The sequence below is a fragment of the Peromyscus eremicus genome, chromosome 10, assembly GCF_949786415.1.
Source record: "Peromyscus eremicus chromosome 10, PerEre_H2_v1, whole genome shotgun sequence".
Classification (NCBI taxonomy): Eukaryota; Metazoa; Chordata; class Mammalia; order Rodentia; family Cricetidae; genus Peromyscus; species Peromyscus eremicus.
In genome coordinates this window covers 56,764,755-56,786,674 of record NC_081426.1, presented here as the reverse complement: position 1 = coordinate 56,786,674, position 21,920 = coordinate 56,764,755, and the positions used below count along the sequence as shown (strand labels likewise).

The following is a 21,920-nucleotide window of genomic DNA, read 5'->3' as shown; positions in this document are numbered from 1 at the left end:
GCTCACAACTGTCTCTAACTGCAGTTCCAGAGGACCTGACACCCTCTTCTGACCTTCTTGGGCACCAAACATGCACATGGTATACAGACATACATGTAGGCAAAATACCCATACATGTAAAAGATAAAAATTAAAAAAAAACTTCATTAAAAAGAACAAAACTCCTCAGTTCTATTAGCCCTCTTAGCAATGATGAACATGTGGAGGCTGCTTCCTACTACGGACACAGCCACAGGAAACCCTGCGATGCGTGTGTGTGCAGCCCTCATTCAGATACTGGATATTCAGAACCAGATGGAGCAGAGCTCAGTAGCATTAAGCATATGCGATTCCTCTCAGAAGGCTCCCATTCACACCAACGGTCACCAAGATCCACTTCGGGAGAAATCATTCCTGTTCACTTGACCGTATATAGTGAAAATGAATCAGAGCAAAATAAAACAAGAGGGGCAAGGGGGCAGAGGGAGGGCACGGGGTGGGGGGCAGAGGGAGGCCACGGGGTGGGGGGCAGAGGGAGGGCACGGGGTGAGGGGCAGAGGGAGGGCACGGGGTGGGGGGCAGAGGGAGGGCACGGGGTGGGAGGCAGAGGGAGGGCACGGGGTGGGGGGCAGAGGGAGGGCACGGGGTGGGGGGCAGAGGGAGGGCACAGGGTGGGGGGCAGAGGGAGGGCACGGGGTGGGAGGCAGAGGGAGGGCACGGGGTGGGGGGACGACACCAACTGAGAACAGGGTAAATGACACACAGGAAAATGACAAAACCTATTACTTGGCATGCCAACTTAATTAGTAATAATAATAAAAAAACCAAACAAACTAGAGAAACGGAATGACAAAATGCAGACTCACATGTTTTTTGAGAATTACTGTGACAAACTGCTGGGAACATTTCCAGACTTCATCTCAAGTTCTGTACTCACCCCTTCAGGGACACAGCAAATTCAGACTGGCAGACACAGGGAAAGGCGCCCCTACTCCCCACCTTCCAAGCCATCTAGGAGAGCAGACTCAAGTGCCATGCTCTAGGATTTCAGTTCATTTTTTCTTCCCAACCACCATCGCCATCCACACCTTACACAGGCACAAACGAAGGCTCAGGGCTGCAGCGATTGCTCAGCAGTTAAGAGCATTTACTGCCCTTGCAGGGGACCTGAGTTTGATTTCTGTATCGGGTAACTGACAACCACCCATAACTCTGTCTCTGATGTCTGTGGGCACTCACATGCACAGACTCACACACATACACACAATTAAAAACAAAACCCATCTTTTTAAACAAATTTAAAAACAAAGTGGGGCTCACTCAGGGAGGTTGAGTCTTTACTTAAGATTACATACACTATAAAATGCTTACCTGGATGGGGTCCAAACCCAGATCCCCTGCCTAGAAGGTGAGCCGAACACTGTTGTTTCCCTAGGTACTCAACCAGCAAGAAACCACACGGTTTCTTTTTAGTTTCCTATTTAATTTATCATATCATTCATCCAGCTCACATGCAACTAAGCCTTGGGTTTTCCTGTCAACATATTAGTCCCGGGTGTTTTCATTGATGTAATTAAGATCATGAAAGGTGATGGAACCCACATCCATCAGTTAGACATCTGGAAACACAGTGAGTAAAGATGAAAAGGCAAGACCGCCACAAACATCAGACTTGCAAATAGCTTCACTCCACCCTCTTGACGTCACAGCGGGTGTGGCCGGCCAGACAGTGACGAGAACACCTACCTTGCCCAACAGCTGAGTGCATTTTTTCCATGTCAAACTTAATTTTCGATCTTCCTGGCGTGCTGAGCATCTTTTCCCACACTGCGGTTACTTCTTTAAGACAAGGGGTGATTTCTTCATAATCAAGCTTCAAGCGTTTGTTCAGTAAATCATTCTCAGAGGCTGGAAGAGATGAGGGAGGGCAGGTGAGCAGCCCCAGGGCTGCCAGCTGTGGTGACCCCCCCCCACTACCTCGATGTCCAGTACACACAGCCAATAGCACAGGTCAAACTGAGGCCCCCGCCTGCTTTCTCCTTTTAGAAATGATAAAATGCATCTTTAGTCATGTCACCCTACCTGTGCCCCATCCAGAGACTAAAAGTTGTGTAAGAAAGGTAGCTGAAGCCGGGCGTGGCTGGCGAATGCCTTTAATCCCAGCACTGGGAGGCAGAGGCAGAGGCAGATAGATCTGAGTTCAAGGCCAGCCTGGTCTACAGAGCGAGATCCAGGACAGCTAGAGCTGTTACACAGAGAAACCCTGTCTTGAAAAACCAAAAAAGAAAAGAAAAAAGAAAAAAAAAAGGTAGCTGAGCAAGCCAGGTGAAGCATTTCTCCATGGCTTCGGCTTCAGATCTGCCTCCAGGTTCCCGCCCTCGTTTTCCTGGTGATGGACGGTAACCTGTCAAATAAACCCTTTCCTCTCCAAGCCGACTTTTTTTTTAGTGGGCACTGGGACAATGTGTTAGTCCTAACACCAACACTAGTTATCCGTGTCCCTGGGAAAAACCACAATCCTGGCTGCCAAGTGTCGACAGTGCAGACAGGCAGACTGAGACAGTGGCGTTAACTTCTCTCAGGATGGAAGGCTTCCGGAGCAGTAATTAGTACTGGATCATATACTGGAAAAGCAGAAAGCAGCCTCAGCCAGACACAGACACTGTCATGTGTGCGCCTCTATTTTCTTTCCCCAAGAGCATGCAAGCCAGCGTGGACCCTGGTCAACTCCAGGAGCCACTCACATCTGCCACTTCAGCTTCTTTTAAGAAGCGTATTAAAAAAAAAAAAAGTCACAGAATAATGGTTCTGCGCACACAGTGCACCCTCTGATTGGTTCCTGTCTGATCTAGATTCTATATTTAATGAGAAAGTTCTACACTCCCCCGCAATTCACTCCTACCAAGCTTATGAAATATTGTTAAGCAATCAACTTGCTACTGTTGATTATTTGTATTGTAATGGATTAATGCTTCCTATATTAAATTTAGCAAGTTGATTGCATTTTGACTACAAGATAAACATATCCCGGGCTATGCAGAGGTAAGATAAATGAACTCAAGGAGTAATGCTCTAAGACCAGCAGAATAAACACTGCCAATAAGCATGGTAAAGCAGCCAGGGAGCACAACACAGCCCCTGGCAAGGTGACCAGGGCAACCCCACACTCAGCTGCTCCATGCTCATCTGACTAGCTATGCCTGGCAATGTAGCAGGCACTTTGCTTTGGAGGTATGCTGATTCTACTTCACCGACTATAGTCAGGACTTCTACTGTCCCCAAGAGGCAGCCAGACTCATGCTTCTTCTATAGGTAGTTTTCATTTTACCTGGTAACCTACAAGACTGACTGAAGAACACTAAGCATTAAGACCTACAGTAGGAGAATTACTGCCTTTTCAATTTTCAACAAAGATCTCCAAATACACAGCTGTTATTTACGTGATGCCACACTTTGTAATGTTATGACCATAGATGTTTTTATTATTATCATCGATACCTCCCAGCCTTGTGTGTGTGTGTGTGTGTGTGTGTGTGTGTGTGTGTGTGTATGTGTGTGTAAAACTAAAACAGAGAAGCTTCCTTCTGCAGTAGATGGAAACAAATATAGAGATCCACAGCCAGAAAATGTACGGAAAGTGAGAGAGCTTAGAACACTCAGTTCTAAACAGTATGTCTCCATCAATTCCCTCCCCTCAGGACTCAGGGAAACTTCCTGAAGAGAAGAAAGATTGTGAAAGCCAAAGGGTAGAGGGACACAAGAAAACAAGGCTTCTAAACACAGCAGGACCGCACACAGGAACTCACAGAGACCGCGGCAGCATGCACAGGGCCTGCATGGGTCCTTGAGATGGGGTCCAGTTCCGAAAGGAGAAGGGGACGAAAGTCCCCATCCCTAACCCAGAAGCTATCTCTAATTGATAACCACCAGCAAATGAAAAATTAGTTTTCTCTGATAGTCTCACCGGGGACACAAACCGCTTTTAAGGGCAGGCCCCGTGCCCCGTAGTGGATGGCCAACACAAAAAGAACTCAGTACCATCTCTGGATGTTTTCGGTCTCATCAAATCTTTTTTAGATGCCTGCTCTCAGAATTACCTTCAAGAGTACACAAGGAGAAGCAGTAAGAATGAAGGAGGAAAAAGCTTACTACTGACCTGTTAAAACTGCCCTTCCTGTACCCCAACTGCCCAGGGCACCCTGACACAACAATCTATTCTCAGCTTCGCTATCTCAGCAATGGAGCACTGGCTTCATCTCTAACATCTGTTCCAACTGTGGGACCACCGTCACATCAAAAGGTTTTTATTACTTCAGTTCACTGCTTTCTGATCAAACGTACCATCTATGCTGACTCTTCATCACTTTACATTTCATCAGTCTGCACCTTTCTCAGCAGCAGGAGCTGTATTCCTGGCATCTGATGCTGCTGTAACTCACAGATACCTGATCATGAGGACATCTTTCTACTCACTGTGACACCAGCAAAGAGAAGCAGCACAGAGACCAACAGGGCCTCACGGGACACAACACACTCTCAGAGTTTATTCATAAGATCTGTGTCAAACTTCGGGGTCCTCATTAAAAGACAAAAGCCTGTGACCAAGGGTAATGCTCAATGAAACACACAAATTTTGAACTGCCTTAAGCCATGTCATCAAGAGTGAACTTCCTGTTATAGGAGTGTTCAGACTTCCCACTCAAAATCTTTAGGACTTCAAACCCAGGCAGTGCTTTACACCCTAGAACCCACTTGCTCCTCCAGGGATATATCTGTAGATGCAGAAGCTACTCTGAAAATAGCAACTATTGATTCAAGTCTTGAAATGAAACAGGAAACAAAACTTAAACTTTCTAAGTTCCTGTCATATTTTGATAATGTTGGTTTTAGTGGGATAATCTTTCTGTACACTGTGAAGATGTGTCTCTGCCAAGGCACCTTCTGATTGGTTAAATAAAGAGCAAAATGGCCAATAGCTAGGCAGGAGAGGATAGGCGGGACTTCTGGGAAGAGAGAGGAACTCTGGGAAGAAGAAAGGTGGGATTCACCAGTGAGAAGCAGAGGGAGTCAGATGTACAGTATGGAGGAGAGGTAATAAGTCACGTGGCAGAATGTAGATTCATATAAGCAGGTTAATTTAAGTTATAAGAGCTAGTTGGGAATAAGCCTAGCTGATGCCAAGCTTTCATACTTAATAAGAAGTCTCCGTGTCATTATTTGAGAGTTGGCAGTCCAAAGAAAGTTCACCTACAGTTGGTATCCATACAGGTAAAGCTCAGATAAATTTTTTTTCAGGAACTCATTAAACAGCTACATAAAATGAAGTTATATACCTTAATGATTTACACAGGATCAGCTTATTCTCAATATCTAGGCAGAAACTATGGCTGGGGATTAAAAAAACGAAAAAGAGAAAAAAGAAAACCCATAAACCCACCACAAAACTACCATCACAACCAAACAGACCAACAGACCAAACAATATAAACCACTTCTGAGGGTTAGAACTTAAATGGTGGTTACATTTCAAAAGTTACAGACATGGTGCTTATGATGCCACACAGGAATAGGTAACATAGTAAGATTTAAATGTCTGGAAAGTAAATGGCGTCAATATTACTTTGAAAAAGTAAGCAGACAGGACAAGCATCCACATATGCTAGGCCATCTAGATTGATGCTTTTAAGACTGTATCCTGTGTGTGAGGATCCACTAAGAGCATCATCAGTTCTGATCAGCTTCAAGCTCCAAACCAACCTTGCAGCTTCTGATTCTCCTTCTCCATCCTGAGCAGCAGTATCTGCTGCAGAATAGCCTTTCTCCACAGCTCTCGAAGCTCACGGGATGTCCTCTTCTTTTCTTCTGCTACAGGGCCAAATGGTCCATCTTCACACACTGGTTCTAAAGGGGATCGTGGGGGGAGCTCTCCCAGCTCTGAATAATCTGAAAACAAAAAGGGACAATGCAGGATGGTATTTCTTCTCTTTTAAAGTTTTGTCTGTGTGTGTGTTGTGTTGTGTGGTGTGTGTGTGTGTGTGTGTGTGTGTGTGTGTGTGTGTGTGTGTGTGGTGTGTGTGGTGTGAGACAACTTTGTGGACTGTATGTGGGTCCTTGGGACTGAACTCAGGTCTGGGCTTACACTGTAAGCATCTTCACCTACTGAGTCAGACCATCAGCCTCAGAATGGTCTGTTTCTCCAACAACAGAAAGTATGTATTCAAATGCTTTACCAACCCAGAAATTTCTGCTCAATTAGCAAAGATACAACATCACCAAATGTAAAATTTATGTTTGGGGGCCAGCAAGATGGTTCAGCAGGTAAAGGTGCATGTCACTGAGGTTGGCAACCTGAGTTTGATCTCCTGGACCCACAAGAAGGAAGGAGAGGACTGACCCTTGAAAGTTGTCCTCTGACCCCCAAAAGTTGTCCTCTGACCGCCACCTGAGTGCTGTGGTATATGCATGCTTGCCCCGCCCCTCACACACACAACCAACCAAACAGGTAAATGTAATTTAAAAATTATGTTTTAATATTCACCACAATAACTTATGTATGAGTCACAAACACGAAATAAATGACACATTAAATAGGAAGCAGAAGCTAGAGTAGTTCAAGAAATGTTGAAAGACATGCTTTAGATTTAAGATTAAATAACCTTTAAACAATCATATAGTTGTTACCATGTTTCTGTAGCCATTTACTTAATACAACTGCCCTAAGACGGCAGTATTTAGTTTTATAAACTACCTAGTTTTATATTTAAAAAACCTCTGATAACAGAAAAAAAAGGTATAGGTGCTTGAGAGACGTGCCTGGTGTCACACAGGTGGGCATCAGGGGAACCAGCGTGGGGACACAGCAGCCTGGCTTACACAAGCACTCTCATTGTCAGACTGTTAAGATATTCTGAGGGGGTTCAACGTCCTTAAGAGACAACATGAACCGGGACTGTTCGTAGATCCCCCATCAAGGCAGGACACAGTACTGGGCAATTATACAGGTAGTCACTTATCTGCACAATTCTGAAAGACACACAATTACTTGAAAGGGACACAAAGGCCCAGGGAGACAACGGACTAAGCAAGCAGCTGTGCAGGGACTCCACTCTCTGCCTGGCTTAGGAGCCACCTGCTCACCACTAGAAGCCACTTCAACTCCAATGTTCCCGTGCCAGTTTCTAAATGCCTGTGTTTTACTTAACTCCTCACATTTCAGGACTCTAACTCCCTCTCTCTGCAGAAACCATGTTCCTGTTACACACGATACTGTAACTCTCAAATACCATATAGACATGTACAATGTCCCGCCTGCTCACTGTGACCTCAGTGAGGTCCTTGTACAACTGGGTCTCACATGACAAGAAGCATTCTCAGAGGCTACTGTGTACACTGAACTGAAGGAACACGGGTCTTAACATGTGCAACTGGAACAAGCTTCAGAGGCAGCTGAGGTCTCAAAACCACCCAAACAGACCCTTTTCCGACTGGCAGCCCTAACATAGTCCTGGGTTCTCATTTCCCTAGTAGCCATTGGCACTGGCCGTTCACTGCCTTTCCTGAAGCTGAATCCCCTGCTATGAGATCCTTGAGTGTACACAGAAGCAGGAAATGCTTAGTATCTTTTAATAACCTGCCCATCTGAACTAAGAACACGAGCTGTAACTTGGCCAGGAATAAGGAATATTCTAGTGGTTTAGACAGCCTGGTCTCAAGTCCAGTGCAGTTTCTGACTAGAGCCGTCTACAAGGCTTCTGAAGTACCAGCTTTGAGTTCAGTTTTCATCGAACCTATATGTGCAAGAGTGCAAGTGCTGTTTTGTGTGATGATGATCGAGGTTTAAGACGTAAATCCCCTCCTAATGTTCTCTGCCTCTGCCCACTTGCAAGTCATCAGGGCAGCTTGTTGGGTGATATAAATAAGCTTGTCCGATTTTCATAAAAGCCTTATGAAAGACTTCAAGCCAAAACCATCAGAAAAGATGGGGAAAGACACCACCAAAGGAAAAACCCACCAAGAGGACACTGTAATCCTAACATCTAAGCACCAAACACAAGGACACCCAAGTTAATAAAAGAAACACTACTACAGCTTAAATCACATATTAAGCCACACCCATTGACAGTGGGAGCCTTCCATACCCTACTCTCCCCAATAGACAGGTCAAATAGAGAAATCCTGGAGCTAACTGATGCACAAACCAAATGAGCCCAACATATTTACAGAACATTTCACCCAAACACAAAAGAATATACCTTCTTCTCAGTACCTCAAGGAGTTTTCTCCAAAACTGAACAAATACTCGGATACAAAGCAAGTCTCAACAGATACAAGAAAGGTGACCTAATGCCCTCTTCCTATCTGACCACCATGGATTAAAGCTGGAGTTCAACAACAGACACAACAGAGAGCTTACAAACTCACAGAAACTGAACAACTCTCTATTGAATACAAAGTGGGTCAGGACAGAAACTAAGAAAGAAATTAAAACTGTCTAGAATTGAGTGAAAATGAGTTCACAGCATACCCAAACTTATGAAGGCAGTTCTAAGAAGCAAGATCATAGTACTAAGTTATGTTAAAAAGTTGGAGAGATCTTATATTAGTAACTTAACAGCACACCTGAAAGATCTAGAACAAAGAGAAAGAATCAAACCCAAAAGAAGTAGATGGCAAGAAAAAAAACAAACTCAGGGCTGGAATCAATGAAACAGAAACAGCAACAACAAAATAATACAAAGAATCAATGAAGCAAAGAGTTGGTTCTTTTGAGAAATCAGTATATTTACAAACTCTTATCCAAATTAACTGAAAGACAGAGAGAAGATCCAAATGAACAAAACCAGAGGTGAAAGGAGGCATAACAACAGACACTGAGAAATCTAGAGAATCATAGGACACACTTTAAAAACCTGCACTCCACCACCAAACTGGAAAACCTAAAAGAAATGGATAGTTTTCTTGATAGGTACCACTTACCAAAGTTAGATCAAGATCAAATAATCAATTTAACAGTAACCAATTTAAAAAACAGGGCTATAACCCTTAGTGAAATAGAAGTAGTCATTAAAAGTCTCCCAAATCAAAAAAAGTCCAGGGCCAGATGGTTTTGGCACAGAAACCTATTAGATCTTCAAAAAAGAGTTAACGCCAATACTTCTCAAATTATTCCACAAAGTAGAAACAGAAGTAATAGAATTTTCCCAAGTTCCAGCCCTAAGAAAATTCCTCCCAGAGTCCTGGGGAAGACACTACATCCAGCATGGAGTATCTGAGGGAAAGGAATCTATGTACATCATGCTCTTTTGTCCATTTACTTTATTTTTTATTATTATTTTTTTTTGGTTTTTTGAGACAGGGTTTCTCTGTGTAGCTTTGCGCCTTTTCCTGGATCTCGCTCTGTAGACCAGGCTGGCCTCGAACTCACAAAGATCCACCTGCCTCTGCCTCCCGAGTGCTGGGATTAAAGGCGTGCGCCACCACCGCCCGGCCTACTTTATTTTTTTATGGCAAAATTCTATCTATACAGCTTCAGCTCCATCTTCACATTCAGTTCCTCTCTGTGCCCACTTTTCCTGTCCTCATAGTTTTAGTAAGCTCCTATGCTTTTGACCTCATCTTTGTCCTCTGTCCCTTCGTCCTCTACAAGAGATCTGCCTTACCACCTACTGAATCTCTGCTTTTCCTCTTCTCTCTGGCCATGCAGCTCTGTCTACCATCTACAGAAAAACTACCTTTTCCCTTTCTTTCCTCGCCACATGACTCTCTGACCCTCTGGAATTCTGCTCCAGTCCTTACTACACCTGGTTATGCAAAAAGTCCTATTGTCCTCAGTCAATTGCTCTGAAATGCCACTAGGCCTGATGGAAGGGGATGGTCTGAGCTTCATTTGCACAAGACGCAAAGCTATGCATCTACAGCCTGCTTGTCTCCTAGGCTCAGCGGGGGAGTTAGTTACCTAGAGGTTCAGCAGGTCTGAGAAGCTGAACTGTTTGCCAAATGGTCTAGTAGTATATGAGCCCACAAGAATTTCATAGTAAAAGACAGTTGAAATATTAAAAACTGAATAACATCAAATATTCCATGATAGATAGCTTCCTCTAGAAAAAAATGCCTTGAAATTTCTAGGTGTATCTTTAATACATAGCTGAACCTCTATAATATAGTCTTGCGGCCTGAAAGACAGAAGGAGCATTGCCCTATTTGTTTTATGAGGTCACAGTTACCCTGATACCCAAACCACATAAAGATCTAACAAAAAAAGGGAATTACAGATCAATTTCCCTTAGGAACATAGATGCAAATATTCTCAATAAAATACTTGCAAACCTAATCCAGTAACACATCAAAAAGATCATCCACTATGATCAAGTAGGCTTCACCCCAGAGAGGCAGGGATAGTTCAACATACATAAGTTGATAAATGTAATACACCATATAAACAAACTAAAAGACAAAACAACATGATCATCTCATTAGATGCAGAAAAGGCCTTTGACAAAATGCAATATCCCTTCATGAGAAAAGTCCTGGAGAGATTAAGGATACAAGGGACATATGTCAATCTAATAGAGGTAGTTTACACCAAGCTGATTGCCAACATCAACCTAAATAGAGAGAAACTCAAAAGCATTTCCACTAAAATCAGGAACAAGACAAGGCTATCCACACTCTCCATATCTATTCAATACAGTATTTGGGAATCTTAGCTAGAGCAATAATGCATCTGAAGGAGACCAAGGGGATACAAACTGGAAAGGAAGAAGGCAAAGAACCTTTACTTGTAGATGATATGATAGTATACATAAGCAACTTTCAAAATTCCACCCGGAAACTCCTACAGCTGATCCACACTTTCAGCCCAGTGGCTGGATACAAAATCAACTCACTGAAATCAGTAGCCGTCCTATATATAATTGACAAACAGACTGAGAAAGAAATCAGGGGAACACCAGTTTTCACAATAGCCTCAAATAATATAAAATATCTTGAAGTAACTCTAAGCAAGCAAGTGAAAGATTTGTATAATAAAAACTTTAAGACATTGAAGTGCTGGGCAGTGGTGGCACATGCCTTTAATCTCAGCACTCGGAAGGCAGGGGCAGGCAGATCTCTGTGAGTTCGAGGCTAGCCTAGTCTACAGAGTGAGTTCCAGGTTCCAAAGCTACACAGAGAAATTCTAACTCGAAACTTGCTTCATCCCCAAAAAAAGACATTGGAGAAAGAAACTGAAGACGATATCAGAAGATGGAAAGATCTCCCATGCTCATGGATTGGTAGGATTACTACAGTAAAACTGGCCATCTTACCAAACACAGTCTACAGATTCAATGCAATCCCCACCAAAATCCCAACACAACTCTTCACATATTTTGAAAGGGCAATTTACAGTTTCACATGAAAACACACAAACAAAAACCCCAGGATAGCTAAAACAATTCTGAATACTAAAGAACTGTGGGAGGTATCACCATCCTTGACCTCAAATTGTTCTACAGAGCTGTAGTAATAGAACAGCATGGTATTGGCACAAAACAGACATGCTGAACAGTGGAACAGCATTGAAGACCCAGACCAAAATCCATATACCTACTGACATCTGATTTTTTTTAAAAAGCAGCCAGAAATACACACTGGTCTAACTGGATGTCAGCATGTAGAAGAATGTAAATAGATCCATACTTATCACCCTACACAAAACTCAACTCAAAATACATCAAAGACTTCAACATAAAACATAAAACACTGATAGAAGAGAAAGTGGAGAATAGCCTTGAACTCACTGGCACAGGAAAAGACTTTCTGAACAGAACACTGTTAGCTCAGGCACTAAGATCAACAATTAATAAGTGGGACCTCAGAAAACTGAAAGGTTTCTACATGGTAAAGGACACCATCATCTGATAAAATGGCAGCCTACAGCACGGGAAAAGATTTTTACCAACTCCATGTTCAGTAGAGGGCTCATATTCAAAACACACAAGGAACTCGAGGTTAAATACCAAGAAAACAAAGAACCCAATTGACAAAACGGGTATAGATCTAAAATGAAAATTCTCAAAAAAGGAAACTCAAATGGCTGAGAAACATTTAAAGAAATGTTCAACATTCTTATTCATCGGGGAAATGCAAATAAAAACTATTTTGCGATTTCATTTTACACCCATCAGAATGGCTAAGATCAACGTAACAGATGACAACTCATGCTGGTTACTTGTGGAATAAGGGGAACACTCATCCACTGCTTGTGGGAGTGCAATCTTGTACAGCTACCACGGAACCCCAAACACAAACAACAAATGTAAGAGGATCCCAGAAAAGGGAATCAGTGGAGCCTGGAACATCCTGGGAAGATTGAGCAGAAAAGAAAGAAATCAGAGAGACAGAAAAAAAACAAGGCCCTATAGAGCATGCAATATTGGTAACAAGTGACTGGGCTGCAGCTCTCTAAAAACAAGTTTATTTTTAAATTACATAAGCTATCTATCATCCATCCATCCACCCACCCACCCACCCATCCATCTCATTGAGATCTACAGAGAGAGATGACCATTTAACACACACATAACTTTATATACATATAACTTTATAAGAAACATCACCATCTCAGTGTTAATCCTCTGGCGACCAAGCATCCATCCACTTCAGCCCAGAACAATGGTAAAATAAAATGAAATTCTGTCCCCAAGGTGATAGCTGAACGGGCGCCATTCCTAACAGTGTCAGAAGTGGTTGGAGACAGGTCAACAGGGCTGACAAGAGTTCAGAGGGCCACTAATGACGACTGAGCCAACCCTAACTGGGCCCTTCCAGGGCAGTCAAGTGCTGAGTCCTGAAACATAAGAAGGGGCAGCTGCCAAGGCCAGGGAACTGTGAAGTACAGCATGGGCAAAAAGACGAACAGTTCCATCAAGACCGGGGGAGAGGAGGGGTGCACACAGACTGTAAGAAATAAGTCACGTTGGTAAGCTGGGGCAACAGATGAAGCGCCACCTGCTAAGCAAGACCTCCACCCCGATGTACACACAGAGAAGTGAAACGATGGTCTGCCAGAGAGCCAGAAAGCAGGAACCAAATGGGGTTAACTGACTGATGCCCACACTACACTCTCAGATTTCCTCCACAGGAGTTTTGAAAGGACGTCAGACCACTCAGCATTGTTATTTCCACTGCTGGTGTCCAGGACTACAGCTGTTGATCTAGCGTCCTCTCCCTGGAGCTTACAAGGGGCACAGAAGACGAGATCTGTCTCAGAGCTCCCTCCAACAGCCTGTGGGTCCCAGTGGACAAAACACAGGCAGTAAGTTCAGTCCTTGGAACTGCTTCTCAGAGTATGTCCCTAGCAGCAACAAGAGGCAACCCTGACAGCTGTGAGAAACGCAGGCTTGTCTCCATCCATCCAGGCCTCATAAGTCCTAAACTCCAGGGGAGACCCAGTGAACTAGGCTTACACAACTGGGAATTCTACTTATATCCATGTTGGAGAGCCCTGATCTGGGCATTCAGTATGTTCACTGCTGCTAAATTCTCATACATTTGCCTTAACTGGTGGTGTCATACTGTGTGACACTGTTACAAGAGACAACAGGTATGTTGTGTATTTATTTTATTTTTGCAGTGCTGGGGATCTTAACAAGGGCTTCGAGAACACTCAGCAAGTGTTCTACCACTGAGGTAACCCCTTAGTCCCAGGGGTACCTTTAAATAAATTTCAAATTAAACAATGACTCTACCCATCATGTGCACCCTGACCAATAAATAAAGTACAAAAACACATCTGTCTTTTCAAACACTGGCCAAATCTCATTATCTTAGGCAAAGGCAATTGTTTGAACTAAAATTAATTCCATTTTCTTAAGAAATGCATTCAGAAAGGGGTCCCTCCCTGCTGACCCATATCCACCACCCACACAAATCGAGCAATAATACATTTCCTTCCAAAAAACCCCAGATCTGAACATAAATAGTCAAGGACAGAGACCAGTGAGTCACTCAGTACAACAGAAAAATATACTACAAAAAGCTAAAGGGTACGATTTCCCAACCCATGTTGTTCAGCTAACTGCAGTGAAGCAGCTTGTTTAGAGCAGAGCTTCTAGCACCGCCCGTCTCCACCACCCCCCCCCCCCCCCCCCCGCTGTGCCCTCTTCCTAACTCTGGCCTCTGGAAACCAGGATGGCCCTGCAGGGCCACCACACTCTGCCAGGAAAGGTGTGGTCAGAAGCCCAGGGTCTCTGTGCTGCTCAGTTTCTACTGAGGCATGGTGAAGAGAACCACAGAGAAGACACCCACTTCCTCACGCACCCGCAAGTTTCTCCCAGCCATGGCACAGGTGTGACCATGGCACAGATGTTGTGGGGGCTAAAGGCAGAGCTGAAGAGAGTCAAGAGATTACACCATGGAGAGGGAGAGAGGCAAAGAGGACAAGTGTGCTTTCAAACAAGCCCGTGCCAGGGGCTGGGGAGTGCTGGGGCAGCAGAGCTGTCTTGGGTTGGGCTTCTACAGCTGGATCTAATCTCCCACCCAATACCATCATATCGGGGGCCAGGGCTTCAACATATGAATCTGGGGAGGGGCACACATTCAACCCACTGCAGGGGCAGGGGCCATTCTAAACTGCCCCTTCATTCTACTTCCACAAACAGATTTGGCTCAATGCTTTATAGGAATTCTGTAAACATGGTGAATCCACTGAATGATCCCAGGGACGGGGACTGCGTCTTATACATGCATTTTAGACATTCATTCAAATTTTCATTAAGGACATGACAAAGATTATTACAAAGTGCACCCCTACGGTGCACCTGATTAACACTGATGAAGCATTTTTTAAAAAGATGCACGCACGCACGCACGCCCCTAAACAATACAGAAAGCAGAGCTATTGTGCCGTGGGCTCAGAGGTGTAAAGGATGGAAGTGAAGTCTGAGTGGGAAAGACAACAGACTGTAACATAACAGCACAAATGGCAACTTTCAGGAGAAGTCCAAGTTTTCTCTTTCTGGCCCAGGGAAAGTGTAAATATTTATCTCCGTATTTGTATATTTTTCCATATTCGTGAAAACATACATTTTTAAAGGGCACGTTTCCCAGCCGTACTCCCCCAGGAGAAGCACTCCTACTACCTCCCCATGCTCTCCTCTGGCCCTCCGCTGAACTCCTGTGCTGTGGCAGCTCCTTGGCCCATATCTGCTTCTTTAAAGCTCCATAATGGGGTGCGGGGTCTGGTGCACCTGAGCATAGGCATGCTGGGCCAAGGCTTTGAAGCAGGGGGATCACGAACCCTGAATCACAAAGAGCAAAGTGGGGTGCACAGCCGGGCCTCATCTCCGGAGAGGGATACTCAAGTTTTACTGCCAGAACCGATTCAAAAGTGAGCAGGGTCACATCGCAGCCTGTGCTGGGAGGAAGGGAAGGAAGTAGGTGTGGGAGCAGATGGCACTGTAAGAATCTCAGGGAGAGCTAACACGAGGGGTGTAGGAAAGAAATGGGGAACCTAGGGAAGAATCAGAATCTCCCAGGAGCCTTTGGATAGGACGCTGCTGGGCAGCAGGTCTGAAGTAGAACTTCATGCTTGAGTGGCCAAAAGCTCCAGCTACAACCTCTACCACCCTCCTCCCCGGCCCGCCTTGCAAGCATCTGTCACCGAAACCCTAGTCCCACCCGCCTATTACACAATGCTTATCTGAGTGTGATCTAAGGTTGGACTCAATGAAAGGAAGCCCGGAGCCTGAGAGCCAGGAAACATTTTTGCGCTGCTGGGGAGAGGGGATGGGGAAATCCATGCCATGAAAGAAGAAGCTTAAATAGTGGACCCAGTTCTTCCGCAGCTCCTACAGTGTTCAGCTTGTTAAATGTGGGATGGTGGCCTTTCACCCCGGAAAACCCAGACTAAGGCTTTCCTAACAGGGCAAACACCCTGCAAGTATCAGCTCGGGAGGCATCCTCCTCCTCCTCCTCCTCCTCCTCGTCCTCCTCCTCCTCCTCCTCCTCCTCCTCCTCAGGTATCTCCGACTGCGAGGCAGGGAGCAAACTGAGGCAACTCTGCAAACGACCAGCACATTGTCTAGGGGGCCAGAGGGCTTCTTTGACAATAGGACTATCCTCTAAGTATGTCAGTCCCTGATGCTAAAAGTGAGCTGAACAGAGGTGTGATGGCACAAGCCTATAAATCCAGGCACTTAGGAGGACTCTGTGTTCAAGGCTGGTCTGGGTTACACTACAAGAGTTTGCATCACAAACCAAACCAAACAATGTGGCTGCCATTTGTGGGGGAGGTTCCTATTTTTACCCCTGGGTACTGCCAGTGAGAAGACATGGTTGACGTGAAAAGGGTGGAAGGCCCTCATCCAAACGTTAAAATACGAGGCTGTATGATCTGGCATCCCACTGCTGGTATTTGTACCCAGGTTCACAGCAGCGTTAGTCACAACAGCTAAGAGATGGGCACCAAAAAAAGTCCAGTCAGTATAACAAACCACACGTGGCACACATGTACAACAGAACAAAATCCAGCCTTGAAAAGAGAAACCCGCCATAGGCTAGCTGAAGGAAACTCGGTTAAGTTGAACAAACCTGAAACAAGGAGACAAATGCAGCCTGGTTTCACTTCCAGGAAGCAGCTAAAGCAGCTGCATTCATAGAAACAGAAAGCTGAGCAAAGGCTAGTGGGGGCTGGGGACAAAGGAAGGGTGCTAGTGACCTTAAAGGTTTCAGTTTTACAAAGAGGACACCCCACAACCAAAATTTACCATCTTAGCCACTTAGAGGTGTAAGTATGTGTCTTACACAACAAAAATCATTTTTGGAAAAATTGTTACTCAATACCCTTAACCAGGACAACACCCCGACTCTCCAAAAGCTCGAGTATTTCCCAGGTCACACACGACTTTCTCTCAAGTGGACAGAAGCCAAGAGCAGAATTACTTATCACACTGGGAGTTATTAACTGGCATGGAGCTTCACTTTTTTTGGTTGCTGTTCCTTTTGAAATAAATCTTGCAGTGTGGTCCAGTCTGGCCTTGAACTCTCTGATCCTCCTGCCTCAGCCTCCCGAGTGCTGAGATTAGGGGAGTGCCCTCCCACACCTGGCTCTGAGTTCTGTTTTGCTTTGTTCTGCCACATGACATACCAAGAAGACAAAGGGCCGAGGCTGGAATGAGGCGCTGGAAAGGAGCCCACAGAATCCCCACAGAACGCTGCAGCTGGGAAAAGGAGGGTGTGGGAGGAAGAGGCTTGGGGTGACCTCAAGAACTCCGGCAGCAGGCTGCCCTCCAAAGCTCACAGCACCTCGGTACTTGAAATCACAAGACTGCAGAGCTCCAGTTCTCCATGTGGATGGGTGTCGCAAGTCCTCAGTGTTTTCGGGAGACTTACGCCTCTGCCCTGTGTAGGAGGCCCGAGTTCTCATGCACTGTGCAATGCTGCCCCTCACAGCTCCTGACAGTGACTGCTAACACATTGAGGGCACAAGGAACTGAGACGGGGACCAGGCACAGAGCGCTGAGAGCTGAAGAGCACCCCAGCACCACAAGCCCGCGCCTGCCCACCCCCAACCTTCTGACCAGGCTACTGGAACCAGTCAACACTGAACGCTGATCCTGGACTCTTCCTAAAGACAGGGCCAATGAAGGCTGCGGTGGGCATCGGTCTTCTCATACATAAAATGAGGCACTAAGAGTTGTTTTGCTTTGTTTAAACAAGAAAAAAAATCTTCTCTCAAGAAGAACTTATTACAATCTATAGCATCAGGGCATTGACGACAAGCATTTAAGTACAAAAAGAATCTTTTCACCTTGCCATCAGTGGGCTGGAGAAATGGCTAGGTGGTTAAGAGCATTTGCTGCTCTTGTGGAAGACCCAGTTTTGGTTCTTAGTAGCCACGTGGGTGAACCAGTTAGAGTCACCTGCTGATTCTTTTTATTTCAGGGCTGAGGACCGAACCCAGGGCCTTGTGCTTGCTAGGCAAGCACTCTACCACTGAGCTAAGTCCCTAACCCCCACCTGCTGATTCTTACAATTCAATAACCATGGAGGAAGATGGGATTACATTCATTCATTGTTTCCTGAGTGCTCACAAGTGGGCACAAGGACACACAGTGAGCACACGAGAGGGCTAAGAAGCTGAAAACAACTTCCTCTGTCATGGAACTGGAAACTAGTGAGACAGGAAGAGACCTGGTAAGACAAGCTGGTTGGTGACAGTCAGGTTTCACATAAAGAGTTAAGAACTGGAAAGAGTTAAGAATCCACCAACGAGAGGCCTGAGTGACCTTCAGTGGGTTCTGTTCCCACAAGCCTTATCCATCTGTAAGGAATCTGAACAGATGACCTGCAGCGTCCTCACCTGCTTTCAGGATTCCTTGAAAACGGTACACTGGATACCCCCCACATACTGCCAGCAACGCTATTGTGAGGGAGAAGTGTGGGCGACCCCAACGCTGTCCGTAGATTACCATGCCAGTGAGAACACACATGAACTTGGGCTCTGCAGCAATCATCTGTGGTTCTGAGCGACAAGCCGTGCAAAGGGAACTCTCCTAGATCTTTCTTGGGCAGCAAATCTCAGAGCTTTGCTCCGGGGAGGGGGTGGGCAGGTATTCTAGAACTGTGCGCTTGAATACTGTGTGAGCTCACTTGTGGCCAGCATGAGGAGCTAACTTTTGGTTGTTTGAAGTGTGGTTGGTTTACTCTTACATTTGAATGGCTATATGTGGCCAGTGTCGCTGGTGTGGAGGTTAACGCAAAAAACCACAGGTAAGAAACAGGCACACCCATAGGGACACCAGAAGCCGGTTAGGAGCATTGGGAACGGAGAGGCCAACTATGTCCCACGAGGAAAGAGAAGAAATGTTGGTACCGAGGTGGCCTGAAAGGATGCAGGGAAATGTGGCAGTGTTGAAGCATGAGTTGCCTGGAGAGGAACGTCACGGGCAAGAGGAAACATCCATGTAAAATCATGGCTGCCTGAGCACACAGCACACACAACAGGAGGCAACAGCCCTCCACACGGGCAGTGAGTGCTACATTACAGACGTCCAGCCCCACCCCATCCTCACTCCCCAAACACCAGACAAGGCAGCCACCACTCAACCAAATATCGGGGCCTTCCAGCTCCCCGGTCACTACGGGCAGCTAGATGACAGGTTTCCAAGATGAGACGCACAGGGAAGCCCACGAGGTGAGGCGTCTGCGGGAGAACTGTACTCCGGATATAAAGGCTTATGACTGGGCTCGCACCCTTCCTCGATGCCTCCTCCTTTGTTCACAAGGCTTGGAAATGGAGGAAACCAGATGAGAAAGGCGTGAGAGGCATGGGAAGGGTAAAACAGACGAGGCCAGGGTGCCCTGGGAACATCACAGGGTCAACGGAAGGGGCTTTGCTCCTGCTGGCCACACTGTTACTGGAGACAAACGAGCCCCTCTGTGGCTACATCAGTGTGCATTGGCTTAGACACAATCTCTAAATGATCTCAGCTGTGATGGCTGGAAATGAGCGACCAGGACAAAGAAAACCGAGCACCAGAAGTGAGGAGGGACCCCCTCCAGGATAAGGAGATCAGTGACCTGGCTGAGTGCTGGAAGAACATACGGGGTAAGTGTATGCAGCTTGCTGTACGTGGGGACAGACACCAGGTGTGACTGAGACTGCAGAGTTAGGAAGAGTTGTGGAGACCTCCTCAGTGTGGTGCGTGCTGCTTCCCTGAACAACGGAGAGCTCCAACCTTTCTTTGCAAGCATCGGTAAGAATGAATATGACTTTGTCAAGAGAGGAACTGCGGCCTCCCCCACCCCCATCCCCCACCCCGGGGCCTTCCAATCTAAGTCCCACGGAGGGTATGGTGGTTTGAAAGAAAAGGGCCTCTAAAAGGACTGGCACTATTAGGAGGTGTGGCTCTGTTTGAGAGGGTATGGCCTTGTTGGAGGAAGTGTGTCACTGTCGGGGTGGGCTTTGAGGTTTCCTATGCTCAAGATACTGCCCAGTGTCACAGTCCACTTCCTGTTGCCTTCTGATCAAGATGCAGCCAGCACCATGTCTGCCTGAAAGCTACCACGCTCCCTGCCATGATGATAATGGACTAAACCTCTGAAACTGTAAGTCGCCACCTCAATTAAATGTTTCCCTTTATCAGAGTTGCTGTGGTCATGGTGTCTCCTCACAGCAATAGAAACCCTAACTAAGACAGAGGGGATTCCAATGTAAGACCCCACTGAAGCCTCACAGGGCTGAGGAAACCAAATGCTTCTATTATACCCCACTGCACCCCTAAACTCAGGCCTTGGCGAGAGAAAAGGCTGGCACTAATAGGCAAAAGAAAAACTCTTGGTAACTGGGGAAGATAATATCCTTCACCCAAACCTCTTTACCTAAAGTGCCCTGATAGGAAACGAACCAAGGTTCTCAGCATTCTGTGGAAAATTCAGCATTCTCTCAATTATAAAACTGTCATTTGCCACTACCAATCATATTCAGAATTATGCAAGACCATAACTACAGTGTTTCTGCTTTTCGTAAACGATGTTTAAAATCTTTTAGGACTTCGGCTGAAAATATTTTCATTTGTATGAAAGCACTAAAACAAATTTCCTTGGAAAAGTCCATTTAGACAACAGCATAATGCATCCGTTGGCTTTGTCTCAGGATTTTTAGAAAAGCAAGAGCTTGCTAAACGTGCCAAGAGCTGTCACCCTGGAGCTGCCAGCCCACGCACAAGGGGTGCACACAGAATCACCACCTCCAGGAGACAAATGTTCCTTCCTTTAAATGTAAAGGATAGAAACCATCTGACTAGGCAGGTTTTAATTCTCTCAGAGTTTTGGGGTTCCTGGTAATGCCAAAATGTGTGCTTCATTAGCAAATTATCAGGCAAGGCCGCAAAACTCCCAACTTGCGGCATGCTCTTTTACCGTAACCCAGCCTCTCTCTGCAGAAAGATTAGCTGAAGTGTGCAGACCAGACGAAACTCTTGGTAATTTCTTCCTAAAACTGTCAACAGTTCACCTGTGCGACTAGAAACTGGATTTAATGTTAATTAGAACTGACTAGAACCTAGCTGCAGAGGGAGCCACAGGTACGTTATTCAATCTGTCCACCATCTCGTTAAAAATGAGTAGCGACACCCAGGAATATGTGTGTGTAAAAGCAGAAACACTAAATGCTTAAGACACATTGAGGATAATTACTACAGCTGTGGCTAGCATGCAGTGAGTTTTATGTAAAGAGTGTGTGGAGGCACCCCAATCTGCTACAGGCTACGTTTCTATTTTGCATTATGATGTCTATCTTAGTGATCACTCAGAATTTTGGGGGAGCCAAGTTTAGAGCAGAAGATGATGAGCCCTTTCCTGTAAGTGTCTGGGGCTTAAGGGTTCCTCCCCAAATAATTTAATCTCCAGCACCAAGAACTTGGGGGTGATGGCCAACAGCTTATATTTCCACAAGTCCCAAAAGCATTCTGGGGTGTGCTAAGCTTGAGGACAGCTGAAAGAAATGTGGCACTTAGCAAATGCCACCAACCCATGACCCTCTGGCTGGCTCCCAGAGCCCCGAGGGAGGCTCCTTGGATACTGGGCTTCCCATGAGCTCACGAGGGCAGTTACCAGGACCCAAGAGAATCAGACTGGAGCAGAAGCAAGGCCAGTCTGCAGGGAGGACTTAGGTGCCAAGACCCCATCCCTCTATCTCTCACTTGGCATAACCAACCCAGGGGTCGGAATACAGGCATGTACACACAGCTCACATTCTCCTCAGGGCTGGGATCAAACTCAAGGCCTCGTGTATTCTAGGTAACCCTCTACCTCTGCATTACATCCACACTCCTAACTCCCTTTATTAACAGCCATCTCCTCAAAACCCCTTTCCCAGCAATGCTCCAAACAGTATGGTTCCTATAGCCAGGAAGTGGAAACCGCTCCCCTGTCTACTGACGGGGAAATGTTAAGCAG

The 21,920-nt window shown here is 45.7% G+C and overlaps 1 protein-coding gene across 4 annotated transcripts in view; it reads right to left on the bottom strand.

The window, feature by feature from the left end:
* Tbc1d1 (TBC1 domain family member 1) overlaps positions 1-21,920 on the bottom strand; it is a 200,621-nt gene that overhangs the window by 35,566 nt on the left and 143,135 nt on the right. For all 4 annotated transcript variants that reach the window (XM_059275893.1, XM_059275894.1, XM_059275895.1 and 1 more), the window contains 2 exons: positions 5,736-5,921; positions 1,726-1,887 (listed from right to left, as the gene is read on the bottom strand). In XM_059275893.1, coding sequence (XP_059131876.1) covers positions 1,726-1,887; positions 5,736-5,921 — 348 coding nt within the window. The remainder of the gene's footprint in view (positions 1-1,725; positions 1,888-5,735; positions 5,922-21,920) is intronic.